The sequence below is a fragment of the Panthera tigris genome, chromosome C1, assembly GCF_018350195.1.
Source record: "Panthera tigris isolate Pti1 chromosome C1, P.tigris_Pti1_mat1.1, whole genome shotgun sequence".
NCBI lineage: Eukaryota > Metazoa > Chordata > Mammalia > Carnivora > Felidae > Panthera > Panthera tigris.
The window spans coordinates 159,078,267-159,099,398 of record NC_056667.1 but is presented as its reverse complement, the minus strand read 5'-3'; the positions used below and the strand labels follow the sequence as shown (position 1 = coordinate 159,099,398).

At 36.2% G+C, this 21,132-nt stretch overlaps 1 protein-coding gene and 1 long non-coding RNA gene across 5 annotated transcripts in view; one reads left to right on the top strand and one right to left on the bottom strand.

Annotated features, from left to right (window-relative positions):
• Positions 1 to 21,132, top strand: part of SLC25A12 (solute carrier family 25 member 12) — a 127,015-nt gene that overhangs the window by 52,759 nt on the left and 53,124 nt on the right. For all 4 annotated transcript variants that reach the window (XM_042994701.1, XM_042994703.1, XM_042994700.1 and 1 more), the window contains 2 exons: positions 2,896 to 3,011; positions 11,128 to 11,267. In XM_042994701.1, coding sequence (XP_042850635.1) covers positions 2,896 to 3,011; positions 11,128 to 11,267 — 256 coding nt within the window. The remainder of the gene's footprint in view (positions 1 to 2,895; positions 3,012 to 11,127; positions 11,268 to 21,132) is intronic.
• Positions 6,333 to 14,347, bottom strand: LOC122240948. Its single transcript, XR_006220768.1, has 2 exons — positions 14,199 to 14,347; positions 6,333 to 7,790 (listed from the first exon to the last, which is right to left on the bottom strand). It is a non-coding gene; the product is annotated as an uncharacterized LOC122240948 (long non-coding RNA).

The following is a 21,132-nucleotide window of genomic DNA, read 5'->3' as shown; positions in this document are numbered from 1 at the left end:
AGGTAAGTGAGTATTGAGGATTGGTTGAGGATTCCCCCAATATCTTCTTTTTTAATTGTTTTTTTAATGTTTTATTTATTTTTGAGAGAAAGAGCATGAGCAGGGGCAGGGCAGAGAGAGAGAGAGGGACAGAGGATCCAAAGCAGGGTCTGTGCTGACAGCAGAGAGCCCGACATGGGGCTCGAGCTCACGGGGATGGTCCCCAGGGGCAGGTGTAGCTAACTGATGGGCCCTGCTGTCCCTGAAGAGGTAGCTTCCACTTTGGCTCCAGGAGACTGGTGGAATGAAAAGTATTGGGACCAGAAACTGGTTGCCCTTGCTCACAGTTTAACAAGGGAAACCAGAAAGCTGGATATTTGTGTGAAATATTTATAATTTCCTATGTTGGCAACTAATGTAACTAAAAATATTATTCTTTGCATGGCCAAAGAAAACATGTGTGGGCCAAATTTACTCTGCCAGCCGACCATTTATGACTTTTGCTAGTTAAGGAAAAAGTCTTACCTTTTCTCATAAATACAGAAAAGTTTTACTACTGAGTATGAAATGTATTTTAAAGCTACATATTCTGTATTTTAGGGTAATTGTATTTTTGATGTCAGATTCCTGAGACTATTTTGGAAAAACCAAGATGTTACAGGTTTTATTTTTATTTTTAATTCATAATCAGCCTAATTTGTAGTTTTTTAATTACTCTTATAATCAAAAGAATAATGCTAATTCTTCATGATAAAAATTTCAAACATAGAATTACATAATGTAGAAAATGAAGGCCTTCCTGTTTCCGATTCTGTGTCTCCCTCTCTCTCTGCCCCTCCCCCGTTCATGCTCTGTCTCTCTCTGTCCCAAAAATAAATAAAAAAACGTTGAAAAAAAAAATTAAAAAAAAAAAAAAAGAAAATGAAGGCCTTCTCTAAGTCATCCCTATATCATTACTGTATTTGTGTTATATATTCTTTTTTTAAGTTTATTTATAATCTCTACACCCAACATGGAGCTTGAACTCACAACCCTGAGATCAGGAGACACATGCTGTACCGACTGAGCCAGAGCCAGGCAACCCTTGTGTTATACACTCTTATTAAAACCGCATAGGACTCAGTGCTTTTTAGGAGTGTGTAGATGGTGATACCTGATATGTTATAACTTCATTTGTTTTTACTACCTGAAAATTTGTGTAATGATAACCACGCTTTTGTGTTTTTAGTAGTATACCAATGCATAAAATGTATTATGAAAGGTGACCTGATAAACAGTTTATTGGGTTGTTCTTCCCAGGATTCATTAGGCACTTAAACTCCTAATTCCACCAAAGATTCTTCAGCAGGGGCACAGTGAAGGCATAGTCTTTAGTGTCCTGAATAATACCACCACAAAGCCTTTCCCTCAATAAAGGGAAAAGGCATAGTATGCACCATTGCTTTGGATATAATGTAATTTGTGTAACTTAAACATAATTCAGAGTGTTACAAGTAATGGAAAAGGAAACTACAAATGTAAAATATGTCTTAGATAAATGGAGACATAAAATGAAATGTAAAATGTAGTCATTTTCCTAAATCTGTGTTGAGAAATATAGCTCTCTGTAAAGCTATATATTCTTGGGGCACCTGGGTGGTTCAGTCAGTTAAGCGTCTAACTTTGGCTCAGGTCATGATCTCACAGTTCATGGGTTTGAGCCCCACTTTGGGCTCTCCGCTGACAGTGCAGAGCCTACTTTGAATCCTCTCTCTCTGTCCCTCCCCGCTTACTCAGTCTCTCTCAAAAATAAACACTTAAAAGAATAAATAAAAGCCGTGTATTATAAATTGAGTTCATTCAAGAATATTTACAAGTTCTTACCTGAATCAAACTTGTGCTCTGTGACAAGCCTATCTTCTCGCAGGAAATCAGACTTTAAACAATGAATTACATAACTATTTTAATAAAAATTTTGCAAGGGGCACTAAAAAGGTACAGTGTGCTGCCGTAAGGCTGTAAAGGGTAAGTGAAATCATCTCGAGACTGTGAGATGGTTGGTTGTCTTGAGGAAATGATATTTGATCTGGACTATGTAAGGATGGGTACAAATTAAATGGGCAGAAGTTTGGAGATGGTGGGATCATTCCAAGGAAAGTGAAATGTTGTGTGATGGTCCTGGGTGGAAGGAGCAGGGATTGAAAAAGAGTGGGTTGGAGTGCAGAGAACAAAGGGGAGGCATACAGAGATCAGATCCTAAGGGGCAAGAAGCCATGTTAAGATTAGGTCTATTCCTTTTGATTGGGTGACTATAAATGTATTGTCCAAACCAGGCCATTTGAGAATAAAAGGCAGCACCATTACTAATATGAATAAGTAAATAAATAACTACATGTATTTATATATTTATAAAAAACCAGATTTTTATATTGCTGTTACTTGGATATTAGTCACTTACCAATAGCAGCAACATGGTGTGGGATGTTTGCAGCAAGCTTGCTATGGAAGATGACTCTAAACTATACACTAGCATATGCCAACTGTATAAGATCATTGAAGGCAATTTTAGTATAATTTTGGCTACTGGCTAATTTCACAACCCTGAGTATTCTAGGACTCCACGTGCTTTAGTTTCCCTCCTCTTGTTTTGAATCTTCCTTTAAAAAATGTATTATTGACATTTCAAGCCTATAAAACACAGACGAGTGTAGCAAATTCAATATCCTCATCACCAAGTTTTGGTAATTATTAAAATAATTATTAAATTTGTTTTATTTATATTTTTAATCTCCTGGATTATTTTGAAGCAAATTCCAGATGACTTCCCTTTACCAATTGTGTGGTTACCCTGAGCTATAGTTCATACAGTAAAGACAGGTTAAATGCCTGATATTTCCCTTTCTTTACCAGCCAATAACATGTTATATTTTGTTCCAGATTGATCTCCTATCAAGAATTCTTGGCATTTGAATCTGTTTTGTGTGCTCCAGATTCTATGTTCATAGTGGCTTTCCAGTTGTTTGACAAGAGTGGAAATGGAGAGGTGACATTTGGTAAGGAAAAAAAAAGATTATAAGGGATAAGTGAAGTTAGTGAAGCTGGTCCAGTCTTTAATTGCTAAATCTAGTAAATGCATATAAATTGCTGATTATCTAGGAGCTAGTTAATAAGTGAAGTATTGATTTCCTCAAAGAATTTACACAGATAAAATTAAAATGGTGTATTTTCTTTAAAGCATTAGACAATTGCAAAAAATTAAGGAATCTTTGCTCATTGAGTCATTTATTGACACTTATACATTCCAAAAATATGTGGTGTAAAATTTTCTTGCTCTGGGCTAGCCTGAGCAAAATTCTTTATGAAACAGACCAGGAACAACATGGAATAATCATATCATTCTTGAAGGGATTTTTGGGTAGAGAGTGCATAGCTCCTCAGTAGCAGTTTGGAAAAGTGCTACGATGTAACACCAAGAATGGAACTGAAGGAGGGAGTTAAGAATAGTTAGCATTCTCTGAATCACCATTGTAGATTTTTGATTTTAGGAAACAAGCCTAGAACATTGAAACTAACATTTGTGTTAAATATAGAAATTGATATAAATCCTTTGCTAGGCATATAATCTAGCACAAGATCAGTGTTTGACAAGCATATAAACTAGAATTTCTGTTTGTAGCCGTGGATGTTTTAGTTTTTAAAGACGCTTATTTGCAGAAATTAGTTTACGTTTACCGTATCTGCTAATTTTTCCTGCAACAGGTTTTTCAATAAAAACAATGCAGTGTTTTCAAGGACCTTGAATCGTCTTCTTTTTAAAAAAATATTTATATATTTTTATTGTGATAAAAGAACACATAAAATCTTAACCATTTTTCAGTGTACAGTTCAGTAGCATTGAGTATATTCACATAGTTGTGAAACAGATTTCCAGAACATTTTTATCTTGTAAAGCTGAGCTTGAGCCCCTTTTATAGGGTGAATTTGCATCAATATGTTGTAGAGAGACTCTTGAAAATCAGGCTTTCCCGGAGCTAAATATTTATTCACCACAGAATTTGTCTTATAAAAAAAATCCTTCAGTTACACCCAAAGGAGGAAGTATCACTGCCATGAAAAGAATGGTGAGAAAATACAGGTATTAGAAGGACCAGTGGTGCCCTTTAATGCTTTTAGTGGGCACATTTTCTAGCTTGGCATTGACTGTTTCCTTTTGTCCATTGACCCAGTTGTTGTCTGTGTAAGATTTCCCCAAATAATTACCTATGCAGAACTCCTTAGGTTTCTGTATCCATGTTGGCATACTCCTGCTTTGGAGCAAGCTCTGGCCATTCTGCCTCGTAAAGGAGGTTGATTTTTCCCAGAAGCACCCAAATTCTGTAGTTTAAAATATAAAACCTTATCATCTCATCACTCAGCATTAACCCCAGACCACTAATAATGCTGCATTTTCTGTTTTCAATAGGTACCACACATTCTCACATGTCTCACTTCCAAATGTGCAGCAATACTTGGGAAATACTTTGATACAAATATCTGTATTAGTGATGGTAGACCTGTGCTTCTATCATGTATCCATTGTTTTAAGAATTAGATTTCCCAAAACCAAATTGTGGGGACTTTTGTCCTTCCTACCTTGGTATCATGGTTCTTTGTGTCATCTCCATTTGATGCTTTTCGCAATTTCTATTTTAAAAAACAAGTCACTCAAGTCATTTCATCCAGTCGACTAACAATAGAGACCCATGCCAGTGTTGATTAGTAGATTAAAATGGGTATAAGAAGCAGTTGAGTGGTTTATGAACACATTTATTTCATGCAAATGAGAGCTTGTAGTTATTAGATCCCAACTTTAGCATTTTAAAGATCTTTTGTTTTTCTCCCAGACTATGATTCATGAGTTAGAATTTTCAGAAAATATAATTAGGATTAGAAGCAAAACAAATCAGTTTTAGTTGTTATAGCTCCTGATATGACCTGAAAAATAAACATATGAACCCTCCAAAATCCTGCTTTCATTCTTCTGCTTCATAATGTAAAGATAGGAAGATTCCTATGGAATGAGGTACTGCTGAATGCCCTTTCAACATTGTTCTTGGAGCCCCTGGCCAGTTGGGTGGTTGTCTTGATGATGGTCATCTGTTTCTTGGGGACCTTGACCATTTTCCCTTCCTGTCTTGCCTCCCTAGTTTTGAAGATTCATTTTAGACAAATTTTCTTAAATAAAAATCATAATGAAGGAGAGAAAGTTTAATTTTATATTATTAAGGAAAGAGGAGAAGCATTGAAACTGTTACAAATGCGATTTAACAAGATTTCTAAGGCCTACTCATTACAGGCTGTTTTCAAGACTACAGAATTTCAGCATAAGGAACTAATTAACTTGGAGTTTATTTTTATAGGATTTTGGATCTGTGTTAAAGGTCAGTTTTCATGTTTGTATCCACTTAATAAAATGAATTGTGCTTATGTATTTATAGATATATGTTTAGGTAAAAGGAAATTATAGATCCATTCTAACTGTAAATCCTTTTCACCAAATGGCCTTATATTTTCTAGTTTAGAATTTATTTAAAGTACAATTTTCTCTTGTGCACACCAGGAGAGAAAGGCGGGAGAGAATATTGGATGCCAGGTGTATTGGAGTGGGGGGGGGGAACTGTTATGCCATTGGTATCTCATGGACTATGATGATGATGTTATTATCTGTGTATTTGTATATATTGTTCTCATCTATGCTTTTGTTTTTTTAGATATGCTTTTTAATACACATCAGATTAGATACTTAAGTTGTGTACATTTTTGCAAGTATTTATGTAAATAGGAATATCGAACATTTACTTGAGTGCTGGACAAGTTTTTTGTTTCTGTTTTTTAATTGTTAGAGATGCCTCTACTTTGGGGGAGAAGACTTACATTGAGACCTCGGTAATCCATTTCAGAATGTGCAAGCAAGCGCAGGAGAGGGTTCTGGAGTTTTTAAAAGAGTGAATAAAACCATAGTTGTTTCCTCTTTGATGTTCTTTTAATAAAATTTCTAATGCATGCTGTGGATAATTACTTAATGGCTTATATATCTGTTACTGCCACTGTTGAGCCTTGTGGAGGCCGTTGCATGATTGGTGTGTGCTAGATACAGTCTAAACTTGCCTTGGTCTCACTACTAGCCTCTAGTGTACTGGATATTCTGCTTGATAGAATTAGGTTGAGGTAACCTAGATAACCAGTTACACTACATTGTGTTGTCAGTAGCTGCCTTGCATTTGTCCCACATTTAAAAAATCAAAGCCCATTGCGTTAACAAAGATGTAATCCTTCTAAAAAAATGAAACCCCAACTCCTGTCTATTAACTAATAAATGAATATAAGATATGTTGTACAGTCTAAGTTTTTTATTAAAATCTCATCAGCATTGTGTTCCAAAGCGCTTGCCTAGGAATGGGACCTCTCCAAAGTGATTTTTTTCAAGGGCACATCTTTATCCCCTCACTGTAGAACCCTGAAAAAGCAGGGATTCCTTTTGATTTGGTACTGTTTTTGATTGTCATTAAATACAGCAAATAGAAATGGGTTCCATTTGTGCCTTTAAAATAGACTCTTTTTCTCTGAAGGGAAGAATAGATTGGGGTGGGTTAGGCATAACCACTGCTGTTTTTAAAAGGTTCGGGAGATGGAAGTCTAGATGTGAAAAATTACCCTCTCTCAGTGGGAACAAAGCTGTAGACATGGAATACTATGAAAATCTAATGGTAACCAATACCTAATTTGGTCTAGTAAGAATTAGAGCTTCACCTGGGTGTTCAAAATAAATCAGTAAGAATTTTGAGACCCCTTTCAGATATTGCAGGAAAAAATCCTGTTAATACTGAAGGCTACTAGAGTAGCTTAGAGTTTAAGGTTAAAAAAAAAAGGTCATAGTGTTATTAGTTTTTATGCATTTGGTGATAGACTGGTGAAGCATCTAGTTTCTATAGTAATAGATGCTCTTTAAATGTAAACTCATCCTTCCTGAGAAACGGACCTTCACATATATTTGGCAGCAGGACTACTCTGTTGACTAATTGTATGGTAGTCCCTTCTGGAGGTAGGTAAAGGATTAATAGAAATACTTTTGCTTAGAGAAACAGAGGAAGTCACCTAGGAAATTAATGACCCAACTGGAAGTAGAACCTAGTAGTCTGGGACTGAGTCTACATGCTATTTTGGTTGGGACTTCCTCTACCAAGTTCCTGTTGTTGAACATTCTGTTGTTGTTGTTTGTTTTCCTTTGTTTTCTTTTTTGGTCTCTTAGTTGTTCCTCTTCTTTCTCCCCAAGTTTTCCTTCACTGAAAAACTCTTTACTTCCACAAGTCTCGCCATTGTTTTTGTTCAGTTAATACACAAGGAATTCACTGTTTTGGTGGGAGTCCTTCTAAAAGCCTCTCTGACTTCACTTTAAGAACTATGCAGATGAAACTGAGCTATTGAGGACTCCCCCGCCCCCACCCCCACTGACAATAAAAATGTTTGGTCTCAAGCCTCTTAAGTTGGAAGCAGTGGCTCCTGCTGGGCTGGAATCCTTGGAATCAGGATGTCGTTGGGCTGATGGTAGGTGGGCTGTGTCACAGGGCTGATGGCTTGTATACCTACAGGAGGAGTTCTCTGGCCACACCGTTGGTACAGCAGCTCCTTCCAGGCTCATTCATGGAACAGGCATGGCGGCAGTCTTGGAGAAGAGTGCCAGCCCCGGTCAGAGGTAATTTTGTACTGAAGAAAGGTGAACAAGACCAGTAGGAAGCTCCCATAAGGACCAGGGGAGGGATGAGGGTGGATGAGATGGGGAGACACATTGTGGGCTGTTGGGGAAATGAAAACCTCTGTTAAGACATATTTACATAATATATATGCTTCAATGTGTAATTCATCTAGTCCAATCATCATAAGTGACTGATACAGCTGAACTGACTAATGTTATACATCTGTGAACATTTTTACTTAATCACAGTTGTCACCATTACCTGCCCTCCTGACAAATCATACTCCTTTCCTTTGAGCAAAGAGAACATAATGACAGGCTACTTTTGTATCTGGCCCCAACTCCCTTTTCAAGAGGAATTATAAACCATCTCTTTCATAAGCCCATGCTCTGCAGGAAGTGAAAAAGTGGTCTATTGTTTTCTATATGTCAGAAAACGAATGGATTCCTATATTCCATAGCAATACCAACCTAGTATAAAACAGTAGATCATGATCTTGCTGCCAATAAGATGTGACTGTCATAGCCCTTTCATCCAGGCCAGAACTATGGCCACTGAAATAATACTCCAAGGAGTGCTATTTAGAGCTAAAGACCCTTGTTTGCCACTGGAAAGACGGGATTCTCTGTGGGGGCGGTGGGGGTGGGGATTTGCTATGCATTTGCGGTTAGATGTATTGGGAATATTTGAGATTATTGGGGTTCCCTTTTATGTCATGCAGAACCGGATAAAACTGGATAAGAAGAGCATCACATGTTTGAGCTGTTGCCTCACACAAGTAGAAGCTCTCCAGTTCTGGAGCTTTTGTATAACTTTTTTTTTCGGATAAGCACATCCTGGTAAAGTGGTAATTATGAATTGGATTTTAAAATAATAGTTGTACTAATTATTTTTATAAGCTTCCTGAATTAGCCTTAGGCAGTTGGTAGTAAAATAATAACAGAAGGGAAGTGGGACACATCAAGAGGTGCCAAAGTAGGTTTGAAATTTTGTTAGTCCTAGTAACTATAGTTGTAGCCTGTGACATAGTCAAAATAATTAAAAGTGTCTGGGGGGTGGTAAATAAAACAGCACATATTAATGCTCATAATAAAATCATGTCCAAAGCTATCCATGACCACTTTGGGAGAAGTAGGAAATGTTGAAACAAATAGTAATGGAAAATGACACTTCAATATTTGGGAAGATTACTATGAGTAATTTAAGCTATCATTTTAATTGTTTCAAAGATATTCCAAGATCTTAGCTAGAGGTTGCTAGGAAGTTTACAAAATAGGATTTTAGTTAAAGTTTTTATTATGGAACTTTTTCTGAATGTAAATTAGACATTATAACTTTGGTTTATCCTTTTTGTGATAGTAGAAAACAATTTTCATAAGTAAATTTTCATAGTTTGAAAGCTTTTGAATCTTTGACTGTATTTGATTAATTTCACAGTAATATTCTAATATTTTCTGATCATGTAAAGGGAATTCAGTTTTATTCCACCATTGTTTAAAACTTAATCTAGGTAGCAGTATGTACATTTCTTGTCAAATAGTTGAGTTTTAGGATTTGTGACCTTTAAAATAAAGGTTATAAAAAATGTATTCCCTTTCATAATCTTAACATTTAAATTAAATATATGTAGTAGTTTAAGTTATTCTATTCTGCTTTCCCTTAATTTCTTTGTGTTTTATTAGTTTAACACTATTTGTTGGATCTTAAAAATAAGAAATCAAAGTAATTAATTTGGGAATAAAGCAGCTAATTATTTAAAAAAAGATCCTAAAAAAAATCTTTGCTGATCTCTCTTAATATATTTAGCTCTATTTTTGGTAACCCTTATTATTTTAATTATCTTATAAACTTTGACATATTTTACAACTCTTGATATTCCACATAGATTTGAGGGTAAACTTTTATATTGGTTAAAAGCCAAGATCTATCCCATGAATTGCTACTGAGTTTTTGTTTTTTTGTTTTTGTTTGTTTGTTTTTTTGCTTTTAGAAACAAAACCCCATATCTTTAATTTGTGTTTATGGAAGGTGAAAATATTTTAATGTGGTTTGAAAATTATGATATAGTATTGCTAATTAGGCAAGAAATAAATGCTATATTCCATTTGAAAGAAAAGATGAGAATCCCATCTCCCCAGTGACATCCAATGCCTTCTTCCAACTTACTGATAGCAGTGACCTATTCGGAGCTGTTATATTGAGTCCAGACTGGTAGGATTTCCAGTTCAGGATTCTTACACTCTCTTCCACCTCCCCCTCCCCACCCCAGTAATGCTTTTATCAAGAAAAAAATGGTATATAAAACTAAAGGGAATCCATTAAACCATTTACAATATGAGATCAGTATCTTATTCAAAGAATTTACAGAAATTAGAGAAAGTAGCATAGTTGGAGATTATAAAACATTAAACTTGTATTTGCTAATTAGTAAAATTGTAGCTATGGATGGTAAAACGCTTTCACTAATTGGCTTACATTTGAAAATAATTTTGTTCTTAAGACATCAATAAAACAGGCTTCCTGCTTTCTTAACTTTGTTAATGACTTTTTTTTTTTTTTTTTGGCATGAGCTTCTAAATTAGGCTATCCAGTCTATGCTTGTTAAAGTACCAGTCATTTGTGAATTGACTTTTATAGTAAGTGTAGAACTGTGTAAGAAAGTGACTGACATTGTTAGTGCATGAAGACCAGCTGTCAGAGGGTTTTGGTTGTATATTTACAGTGTGACTGGTTCCTATCTTAAAGTTAGTGTACTGTGTTTAGTCCTTCTTTATTTAAAAGTGAATCACTAATTTCACTTATCTTAAAATATTTTAATAGTTGAGACTAATAATCATGCTTTTTATGGGGATTTTGTAGCTTTGTGTCAAGACCATATTTTTGACAATATCAGAAGCTTTTAATAAGGTGCTTGCTGCTGAGCTAATGATACGCTTTTGGTAGTATTTCTTATACCTATCTTCAATAGACAGATTCAGGCTAGTGTGAATGTAATAATCAAGCCTCAATCAAACCATACTTAGTATGACAAATATTGCATTATACTGTAATTTAGGTATTCATGCTTCTGATAAAGGGCTTAATTCGACTCCTTGAGGAACCGGGAAAACACTATTGATTTTATACAGGAATGCAAAGTAGCAGCCATTTATAGTGCAAGATATAAATCACTTCCTAATTAAAATTAAATCAAGAGAAATTAAGAATCTCATGGCCTTATATGTAATGGTACACAATCTTAAGTGTAAAATTATATTTTGTATCAATTGTGTTCCTGTGCATGGGTTTCTGGGCACGAAAAATTTTGCAGCTAATCTTAATAGAAGCAGATAATATTGACTTGAAATTTCTCTTAATTTCTTTCTGTAGGAACATTGCAGTGGACTAAACTACTTGTTCCAGATATAATTTGTTTATTTTTGTCTTCCCTTTTAAGAAAATGTCAAAGAAATTTTTGGACAGACTATTATTCATCACCATATCCCTTTTAACTGGGACTGTGAATTTATCCGACTGCATTTTGGGCATAATCGGAAGAAGCATCTTAACTACACAGAATTCACACAGTTTCTCCAGGTGAGCCTAGTTTTTATAACCGATGTAAATATATACCATTTCTTCTCCACTTCCCTTTTAGTTTTGTTACCAAAAATAGCAATTCCCTGTGGCATTTCTTATTTCCCACTGCAGGTTTAAGCTTGTTACCAAAAATAGCAATTCCCTGTGGCATTACACCCCCATTTCTTATTTCTCACTTCCAGAGGCAACTTTTAAGCACTCTTAAACTTGTTCTTTTCAGCAATCACTTTCATAGCTCACCACAAGTGTAGCTGCCATCTGTTGCCGTCCAGTGCTATTACAGTACCATTCATTGTATTACCCACACTATACCTCTCATCTCTGACTTACGCCGTAACTGTAAGCCCGTACACCCCACTCTCCTCCATTCATTTTGCCCATCCCCCCCCCACACTTCCCCTCTGGCAACCACCGGTTTTCTGTATTTATGGGTCTGTTTCAGCTTTGTTTTACTTTTTAGATTCCACATATAAGTGAAATCATATGGTATTTGTCTTCTTTGTCTTTGATTTACTTCATTTAGCATAATACCCTCTAGGTCTATCACTGTTGCTGCAAATGGTAAGATCTCATTCCCCCCCCCCTTTTTTTTATGGCTGAGTAATATTCCATTGTATGTATATACCCCATCTTCTTTATCTGTTCATCTATCGATGAATACCTGGGTTGCTTCCAGATGTCTTGGCTATTGTTAATAATGCTGCAATAGGGGCACCTGAGTAGCTCAGTTGGTTAAGTGTGTGACTCTTTATTTCTGCTCAGGTCGTGATCTCACGGTTCATGGGTTAGAGTCCCAAGCTGGGCTCCATGCTGACTGCGTGGAGCCTGCTTGGGATTCTCTCTCTCCCCGTCTCTCTGCCCCTCCCCGGCTTGTGTGAGCATTCTGTCTCTCAAATAAATAAAAACTTTTTTTTAAATGCTGCAATAAACATAAGGATGCTTATATCTTTTCAAATTATTGTTCATTTTCTTTGGGTAAATACCCAGTAGTGGAATTATTGGATTGGATGGTGTTTCTATATTTAATTACTTGGAGGAAACTCCATACTGTTTTCTGAGAGGTTGCACCAGTTTACATTCCCACCAACAGTGCATGAGGGTTCCGTTTTCTCCACATCCTCAACAACACTTGTTATTTCTTATGTTTTTAATACTAATCATTCTGACAGATGTGAGGTGATATTGTGGTTTTGATTTGCATTTCCTTGATTAGTGATGGTGAACATCTTGTCATGTGTCTGTTGGCTATCTGTATGTGTTCTTTGGAGAAATGTCTGTTCAGCTCCTCTGTTTTTTAATCATTGTTTTTTGGTGTTGTAGAAGTTTTTCACGTATTTTGGATATTAACTCTTTATTGGATGTGTGATTTGCAAATATCTTCTCCCATTCAGTACATTGTCTTTTCATTTTGTTGATGGTCTCCTTTACTGTGCAAAAGCTTTTTATTTTGGTGTAGTCCCTATAGTTTACTTTTGTTTTTGTTTCCTTTGCTTCAGGAGACCTATTGAGAAAAATGTTGCTAAGGCCAATATCAGAGAGATTATTGCCTGTGTTTTCTTCTAGGAGTTTTATGGTTTCAGATCTTACATTTAAGTCTTTAATCCATTTGGAGTTTATTTTTGTGTATGGTTAAGACAGTGGTCCAGTGTCATTCTTTTGCATAGTTTTGTCCAGTTTTCCCAGCACCGTTTGTAGAAGAGACTGTCTTTTTCTCATTGTGTACTCTTTCCTGCTTTGTTACAGATTAATTGACCATATGATTGTGGGTTTAATTCCGGGCTGTCTATTCTGGTCCATTGATCTATGTGTGTTTTTGTTCCAGTACCATACTGTTTTGATTACTACAGCTTTGTAATTTATCTTGAAATCTGGACCTCCAGCTTTATTCTTCCTTCTCAAGATTGCCTTGACAGTATGGGGTCTTTTGTAGTTCTGTACTCTACTTTTAAATTCTTCACTTTTTCGTATTTTTCATTGAATTTGAACTGTGGAAGATCAGGAGCTGGTTCTTTCATCTCTTTCTCTCTCCCACAGACATTTTCTGTCTCCATCACCATATAATTCATATCTGAATTACTATAATTTTGTAAATACTATGGATGACTGGGGTGCCTGTGTGGCTCAGTCGGTTAAGTGTGTGACTTTTGATGTCATCTCAGGTCACTATTCCAGGGTTGTGGGATCAGGCTCTGCACTGAGCATGGAGCCTGCTTAAGATTGTCTCTCCCCCTCTGCCTCTTTCCTCCACTCGCTAATTTGCTCTTTCAAAAAATAAAAAATAAAAATAAAAATAGAGGCACCTGAGTGGCTCAGTTGGTTACACGTCCAACTTTTGGTTTCAGCTCAGTTCAGGATCTCATGGTTCATGAGATTAAGCCCTGCATTGGGCTCTGCACTGGCAGTGGGGAGCCTGCTTGGGCTTCTCTGTCTCCCTGTCTCTCTGCCCCTCCTCTGCTTGAGCACTCTCTCTCTCTCTCTCTCTCTAAATAAATAAACTTAAAAAAAAATACTGTGTTTGACTAAAATGATTACTTTTCTTAGCATTTCTAGTTTTTCTTATTTGTTTAGTTTTCTATGTATTAATGCTAATTCATTCTTAAATTTTGCCTCACTTATTAACATTTCATTTTAATGTGTTTACAAAATATTATGTACTCTATCAATTTCATCTTCTTGGAGCTAAGAGCTTTCTTTCTTAAGAAATGGAGATAAAATTCACTTAACATAAACTTAACCACATAAAAGTGCATAATTTAAGTGGCATTTAGTACAGTTCAGTGCTGGGCAACCACTATCTTTGTCTAATTCCAAAACATTTTTATTACTCCAAAAAAAAAAAAATTGTTTACTCATTAAGCAGTCACTCCCCATTCCTGTTTCTCCTCAGCCCCTGGTGACCACCAAACAGCTCTGACTCTATGGATTTACCTATTCTGGATAGTTCATGTACAGTAGTCCCCCCATTATTTACAGTTTTGCTTTTTACAGTTTCAGTGGATCCATGGTCAACCGTGGTCCAGAAGTAGATAATCCTCCTTCTGACGTACCGTTAGAAGGTCAATGGTAGCCTACTACTATGTCACAATGCCACAATGAAGTCACAATGTCACTTCATCTTATCACTTAGATATTTTATCATCTCACATCATCACAGGAAGGAAGGTGAGTACAGCACAGTAGGATATTTTAAGAGGACAAGAGAGAAAGAGACCACGTTCACATAACTTTTATTGCAATATATTATAATTTTTCTATTATTTTAGTGATAATCTCTTACTGTGTCCAATTTAGGAATTAAACTTTATCTTATGCATGTATAGGAAAAAAACATCATATGTAGGGTTTGGTTCTATGTGCAGTATCAGGCATTCACTTGGGGTTCCGAGAACATACACCCCATAGGTAAGGGAGGACTACTATTAATGGAATTATACAGCATGACTTTTTGTGTCTGGCTTTATTTTTTCTTCTTTTTTTTTTTTTTTTTTTTTTTTTTTTTTTTTTTTACTTAGCATAATGTTTTCAAGGATTATCCAAGTTGTAGCATGTATTAGTACCTTATTCCTTTTTATGGCTGAGTAATATTCCATTGTATGGATATACTGTTTTTTGTCTATCCATTCATTAGTTAATGGAGCCTACTAATTGGGTGTTCTTTTGGTTATCACGAACGTTGGTGTACAAGTATTTGTTTGAATAGCTGTTTTCAAATCTTTTGAGTACATCTCTAGATACAAAATTGCTGAGTCATATGATAATTTTATGTTTAATTTTTTGAGGAATTGCCAGACTGTTTCTCATAGCCCCTGCGCCATTTTCCTGGAACTTTCTGACCTGCTTCATGGTTGGAGGCTGGACTTTGTACTTTTTGCATAGCTGTCGGTCTGTAATCCCCCTCAGCTTCGTACTGGGGAATGCATTTGTCTATCTTTTGTGTTGAATCTTCTGCTTACTGGATTCCATCTCTTTATTATAGTGTAGTTCCTCTTTTTGGTGGAATAGTTCCTGTAGTGGCTTCTTGAGGAAAGTATAGTAATTTTTTGTGAGACTTTTCATACTTGAAAACCTCTGTTCTATTTATACTTAGTATGGCTAGGTTTAGAATTCTAGTAGAAATTAGTTCCCTCCTAATTTTGAAAACATTTCTTTTTTGTTTTCTTTCTTCTGGTATTGCCACTGAGAAGTCCAATGCCATTCTCATTCTTGGTTTTTTTTTTTTTTTTTTAAGTTTATTTTGAGAGAAAGGGAGAGAGGGAGAGAACTCACCTGCATCTCCACGCGAGCTAGGGAGGGACAGAGAGAGAATCTGAAGCAGGCTTGGTGTCGTCAGCATGGAGTTGGAAGTGGGCCAAAGCAGGGCCTAATGTGAGGCTTGAATTCGTGGAAATTGTGAGATCATGACCTGAGCCTAAATCAAGAGTCAGACACTTAACTGAATGAGCCATGCAGGTGCCCCCATTCTCATTCTTGATTCTGTTTTGACTTTTTTTTTTTTTTCCCCATTCTGGAGAGTCAGATTTTTTTTCCTTTTCTTCAGTGTTTTGAAATTTCATGATGATATTCCTTGGTGCTGGGCATTTAGTGGGCTCTCTGAATTTGAAAACTTTTGTCCCTCAATTCTTGAAAATATTCTCATTACTTTTTTTTTATTTACTTCTATTTTCTTTCTTTATGGAACTAGTAAATATATTAAATGTATGATTTAGTTTTCTCTCCCACTTTCCGCCTGAACTTTTAGTAAGTTTTTAATTTTTGTTACATTTAAAATTTTCAGTTCTTTTTCGTTTTCTGAATATTCATTTTTAAAAAATAACATATTGTTCTTTTTCTATAGGTGTACTATTTTCTCTCACTTCTCCAAATATATTAAAGATAGGTGATTTTTTTCTTCCTGTGAATTGTCTGTTTTCTTCAATTTTCTTTCTTTTTCTCTGTTTGGGTTTTTGTTTTTTTGTTAGTGGCTTTTCTTACAGTCATTGGTCCTCTGCTCATATTTAAGATTGAGGCTTATTGGGAACTTTGGGTTCATGGTATTATTAATTCTAAACCTTATTATAAAGTTTGCTGGCTCGGCTGTCATATTGGGGACCCTTTAATGTCTGTATGTTCAGGTCTTTCTTTTGCACTGGGGACCCAGAGAAGAATCATCTAGAATATTAGATCTGGCTATTGACATTATGGTTGCTGAATAATTCAAGAGGGTTAGAGGTCTCAACTTTCAGTGTGGAGATGGGCTTTGATTTTATTACCTCTTTCCCACTGTACCTGGTCTCCCCTAGTCCAGATCCTCTATTAAATTCTCTAGGCAGTGAGTCTCTAGTCCTCTACCAGGGCTGGGAAAGGCCAGAATCCTGGCTACAGTGAAGTAGTGCAGGTGACTAAGTGAGTTTTAAACAGGCTTCCATCTGAGCTTCCTGTTTGTAGCTCCACCTTCACTGTCACTTGTAAGAGTGCTCGTGTAGCCAGTTCCGGAGTTTTTAAGGGGTCCTGTAATGTACATTGCATAGCTTTTTGGCTTTTCCAATGTCTAGTTTTCTTTTATTTCTTTTTTTTTTAATGCTTTATTTTTTATTTTTGATTTTGAGAGAGAGTATGTACAAGCAGGGGACGGGCAGAGAGACAGGAGAGAGAGAATCCCACACAGGCCCCCACACTGTCAGTGCAGAGCCGGATATGGGGCTCAAACCCGCAAATTGTGAGATCATGACCTGAGCTGAAATCCAGAGTCAGATGCTCAACTCACTGAGCCACCCAGATGTCCCTCCGTGTTTAGTTTTCTTGACTCTGCTAAGTCAGTTGTCGCTTGCCTTTCTGCTCTACAATCTTAAAAAACGTAGTTGCTATCTTCTTTTCTGTTCTCTTTGTCCTTGAGTTTCTGTTTTGCTTTTAGTTCCTTTACTGTGATTTTTAGTGACGAGTGAAGTTTTGGAAGACTGCAGAATTACATGTACTAGTTCATTCTCATTCAAAGCCACAGTTTCTGAAGCGCGGCAGTTTTCATCTCTAGTTAGATGAAATGCATTTCCAGGTGTCTGAGATCTTTAGCTTTAGCGTAGCTTCCTTTTTTCATCCTTTCCCTCAGTTCCCCTATCCACACTTGAAATCTGGAAGCAGACTAATTTTTTTATTTATTACAGTATCTTTTTAGAGTATTTTTATGTATTTTATCTTTTATAACCCTGGGGTATTGTTTTACTTCATGAGCGTGATCACAGTTTGAAAACTGTATCCTTTAGGTGTGGTTATTTTAGTATACATGTTGCCGAAGCGAGTACTACGTGTGGTTATTTGTAGAACCCAGTGCTTGTTCTAACACTTGTACTGTTAGTGCCCACCTGACTGTCATTGGAAAATGCTCACACTTGAAAAGTTGAAAATATTGTATATTTGAGAGATGATTATTTAAAAAAGAAATGTTCTTTCGACTAGTATTTTTTAAGATTTCTCCAAAGATGGTTTGTTCTTCTCATTGGTTGTCTTGCATTGTCTGAATGTATTTTACAATATCTAATTCTACCCTGATATACTAACTGTACTACATAAACTGAGAGCTTTAGATATGGGCTTTTTTCCCCCTTTGTTTGCTTCTCATTTTGAAGTCATTGATTTTAATTTTTTAAACTTTTTATTTTTAAGGATTTCAATTATATTTAAAAATAGAATAGTGTAATGAACTTCCATGTACCCGTCAACCAGGTTCAACAGTTATTAACTGTTGGCCCATCTTGTTTTGTCTGTACTCTCCACTGTGCTCCCTCCTGGATCATTTGGAAGCCAATCCCAAACACTGTATATAGTTTTATCTGCAACTTTATCTTTTTTTTTTTTTTTAACGTTTATTTATTTTTGAGACAGAGAGAGACAGAGCATGAACGGGGGAGGGTCAGAGAGAGAGGGAGACACAGAATCTGAAACAGGCTCCAGGCTCTGAGCAGTCAGCACAGAGCCCGACGCGGGGCTCGAACTCACGGACCATGAGATCATGACCTGAGCCGAAGTCGGACGCTTAACCAACCAAGCCACCCAGGCGCCCCTAACTATGTATCTTTAAAAGATACATAGGAGCCCTCTGATTGCTGACCTAATAGAAAATAGAAAATCTGTTCTTCCAGTATTACTCTTGCAGTGAGGATTCTGCTCTGTCTTATTAATATAAAAGTTCACATTTTCTTCAGTATTGAGTGTCATTAATGAGGCTTCGTCATGTCCATGGCTGCCACTGGATATTTCTGAAAAACGAAGACATACATGGGAGAAGACAAAGGTGTAACAAAGACATAGAGAAGGAGGGAAAAAGTAGTGAGTAAGGGAAAACATATAAGATAAGGAGAGGACCTATGTCTGTTTCTGATGCTGCTTAGGAACATCCTTTCTGTGGGGGAATACTTTCAATCATATTTTAAGGTTGAAATAAAGACCTAAAATTCCTGCTTCATTTGAAGGATGATAGGGTTGGAGCTGAGGTGATAGGAAGATGGAGTGAGTAAGGGAGAATGATGAAAGTAGAAGGAGACAGAATTCGCAAATATGTGGAGATTATATAACACGCTCCTGAATAATTAATGGATCATAGAATAAAAGGAACATTAAAAAAAAATATCTTGAGACAAACTGAAATGAAAACACAACATACCAAAATGTATGGGATACAGCAAAAGCAGTTCTGAGAGAGAAGTTTCTAATGATAATCACCTACATTAAAAAAAAAAAAAAAAAAAAGATCTCAAACTATCTTTACACCTCAAGGAACTAGAAGAAGAATAAACTAAGGATAAAGTCAGCAGAAGGAAGAAAATAACAAAAGTTACAGCAGAAATAAATGAAATATAATGTCTAGGGAGATAACAGAAAATATTAATAAAACTAAGAGCTGGTTTTTTTTAAGATATACAAAATTGACAGATCTTTACCTAGACTGAGAAAAAACACATAGAAATGAAAGACACATTACAATTAATAAGAGAAATACTAAGGATCATAAGAAACTTCTGTGAACATTTATATACCAACAAATGAGGTAACCTAGAAGAAATGGATAAATTCCTAGAAACATACCCAATCTACCAATTCTGAATCATGAAGAAATAAAAAATCTAAACAGACCAATTACTAGTAAGGAGATTGAATCAGTAATTAAAAATCTCCCAACAGAGAAAAGTATAGGACCAGATGGCTTCCCAGGTGAATACTACCAAACAACTAAAGAAGAGTTAATACCAATCTTTCTCAAATTTATCCAAAAAGTACAAGAGTAGGGTACATTTTTTCCAGATTCATTTTACAAGACCAGTATTAATCCTAATACCAAAGCCAGACAAGGACACTGCAAGAAAAGGAAATTACAGGTCAGTATTCCTGAGGAAGGTAGCTGCAAATAGCCTCAACGAAATATTAGTAAGCTGAATTTAATAGTACATTACAAGGATCATGTACCATGATCAAATGGGATTTATTCCTGGAATGCAAGGATGGTTTAGCATATGCAAATCATTAAATGTGACACATCACATTAACAAAATGAAGAATAAAAATCATATCTCAGTAGATACAGATACAGAAAAAGCATTTGGAAAAATTCATTATCCTTTCATGATAAAAAATGCTTAGCGGGGCACTTGGGAGGCTCAGTTGGTTAAGCATCTGACTTTGGCTCAGGTCATGATCTCGCAGTCTGTGGGTTCAAGCCCCGTGTCGAGCTCTGGGCTGATAGCTCAGAGCCTGGAGCCTGCTTCAGATTCTGTGTCTCCCTCTCTCTCTGCCTCTCCCCTGCTTGTGTTCTGTCTCTCTGTCTCTCTTGCTGTCTCAAAAATAAATAAACATTAAACAAATTTTTAAATGTTTAGCAAGGGGTGGGGTGCCTGGGTGGCTCTGTTGGTTAAGTGTCCCAACTTCAGCTCAGGTCATGATCTCACAGTTTGTGAGTTTGAGTCCCATGTGGGGCTCTGTTCTGACAGCTCAGAGCCTGGAGCCTGCTTCGGATTCTGTCTCCCTGTCTCTCTGCCTCTCCCCACTTGAATGTGCTCGCTCTCTCTCGCTCTCTCTTGCTCTCTTTCTCTAAGATAAGTAAACATTAAAAAAAATTTAAAAATAATGCTTAGCGAGGTGTGCCTGGGTTGCTCAGTCAGTTAAGGATCCAACTCTTGATCTTGGCTCAGGTCATGATACAGTTTGTGAGACTGAGCCCCATGTTGGACTGTGCACTGGCAGCACAGAACCTGCTTGGGATTCTCTGTCTCTGCCCCTACACTCCCCCCTCTCAAAATAAATAAGCATTAAAAAATATTTAAAAAGTGCCTAGCAAATTAGGTACAGATGGAACATACCTCAACAAAATAAAGGCCATATATGACAAGCCCATAGCTCACATCATGCTCAACAGTGAACAGCTGAAAGCTTTTACTCAAAGACCAGGAGCAAAACAGGGATGCATATTCTTACCACTTTTATTCAAAAAAGTACTAGAAGCTTTAGCCAGAGAAATTAGTCAAGAAAAAGAAGTAAAAGGCATCCAAATTAGAAGGGAAAAAATAAAATTGTCCCTTTTTGCAGATGACATGATATTATATATAGGAAACCCTAAAAAACTACGCACACGCACATGCACACAAACCCATCAAAACTGTTAGAACTAATAAATGACTTAAAGTTTCAGGGTACACAATCAAAAACAGTTGCACTTCTATACATTAGCAATGAACTACTGAAAAGAGAAATTAAGAAAATCCCATTTATAGAATATCAAAAAGGATAAAATACTTGAGAATATATTTTACCAAGGAAGTGAAAAATCTGGTCACTAAAAACTGTAAGATGTTGATGAAAGAAGTTAAGACACAAATAAATGGGAAGATATTCCATGTTC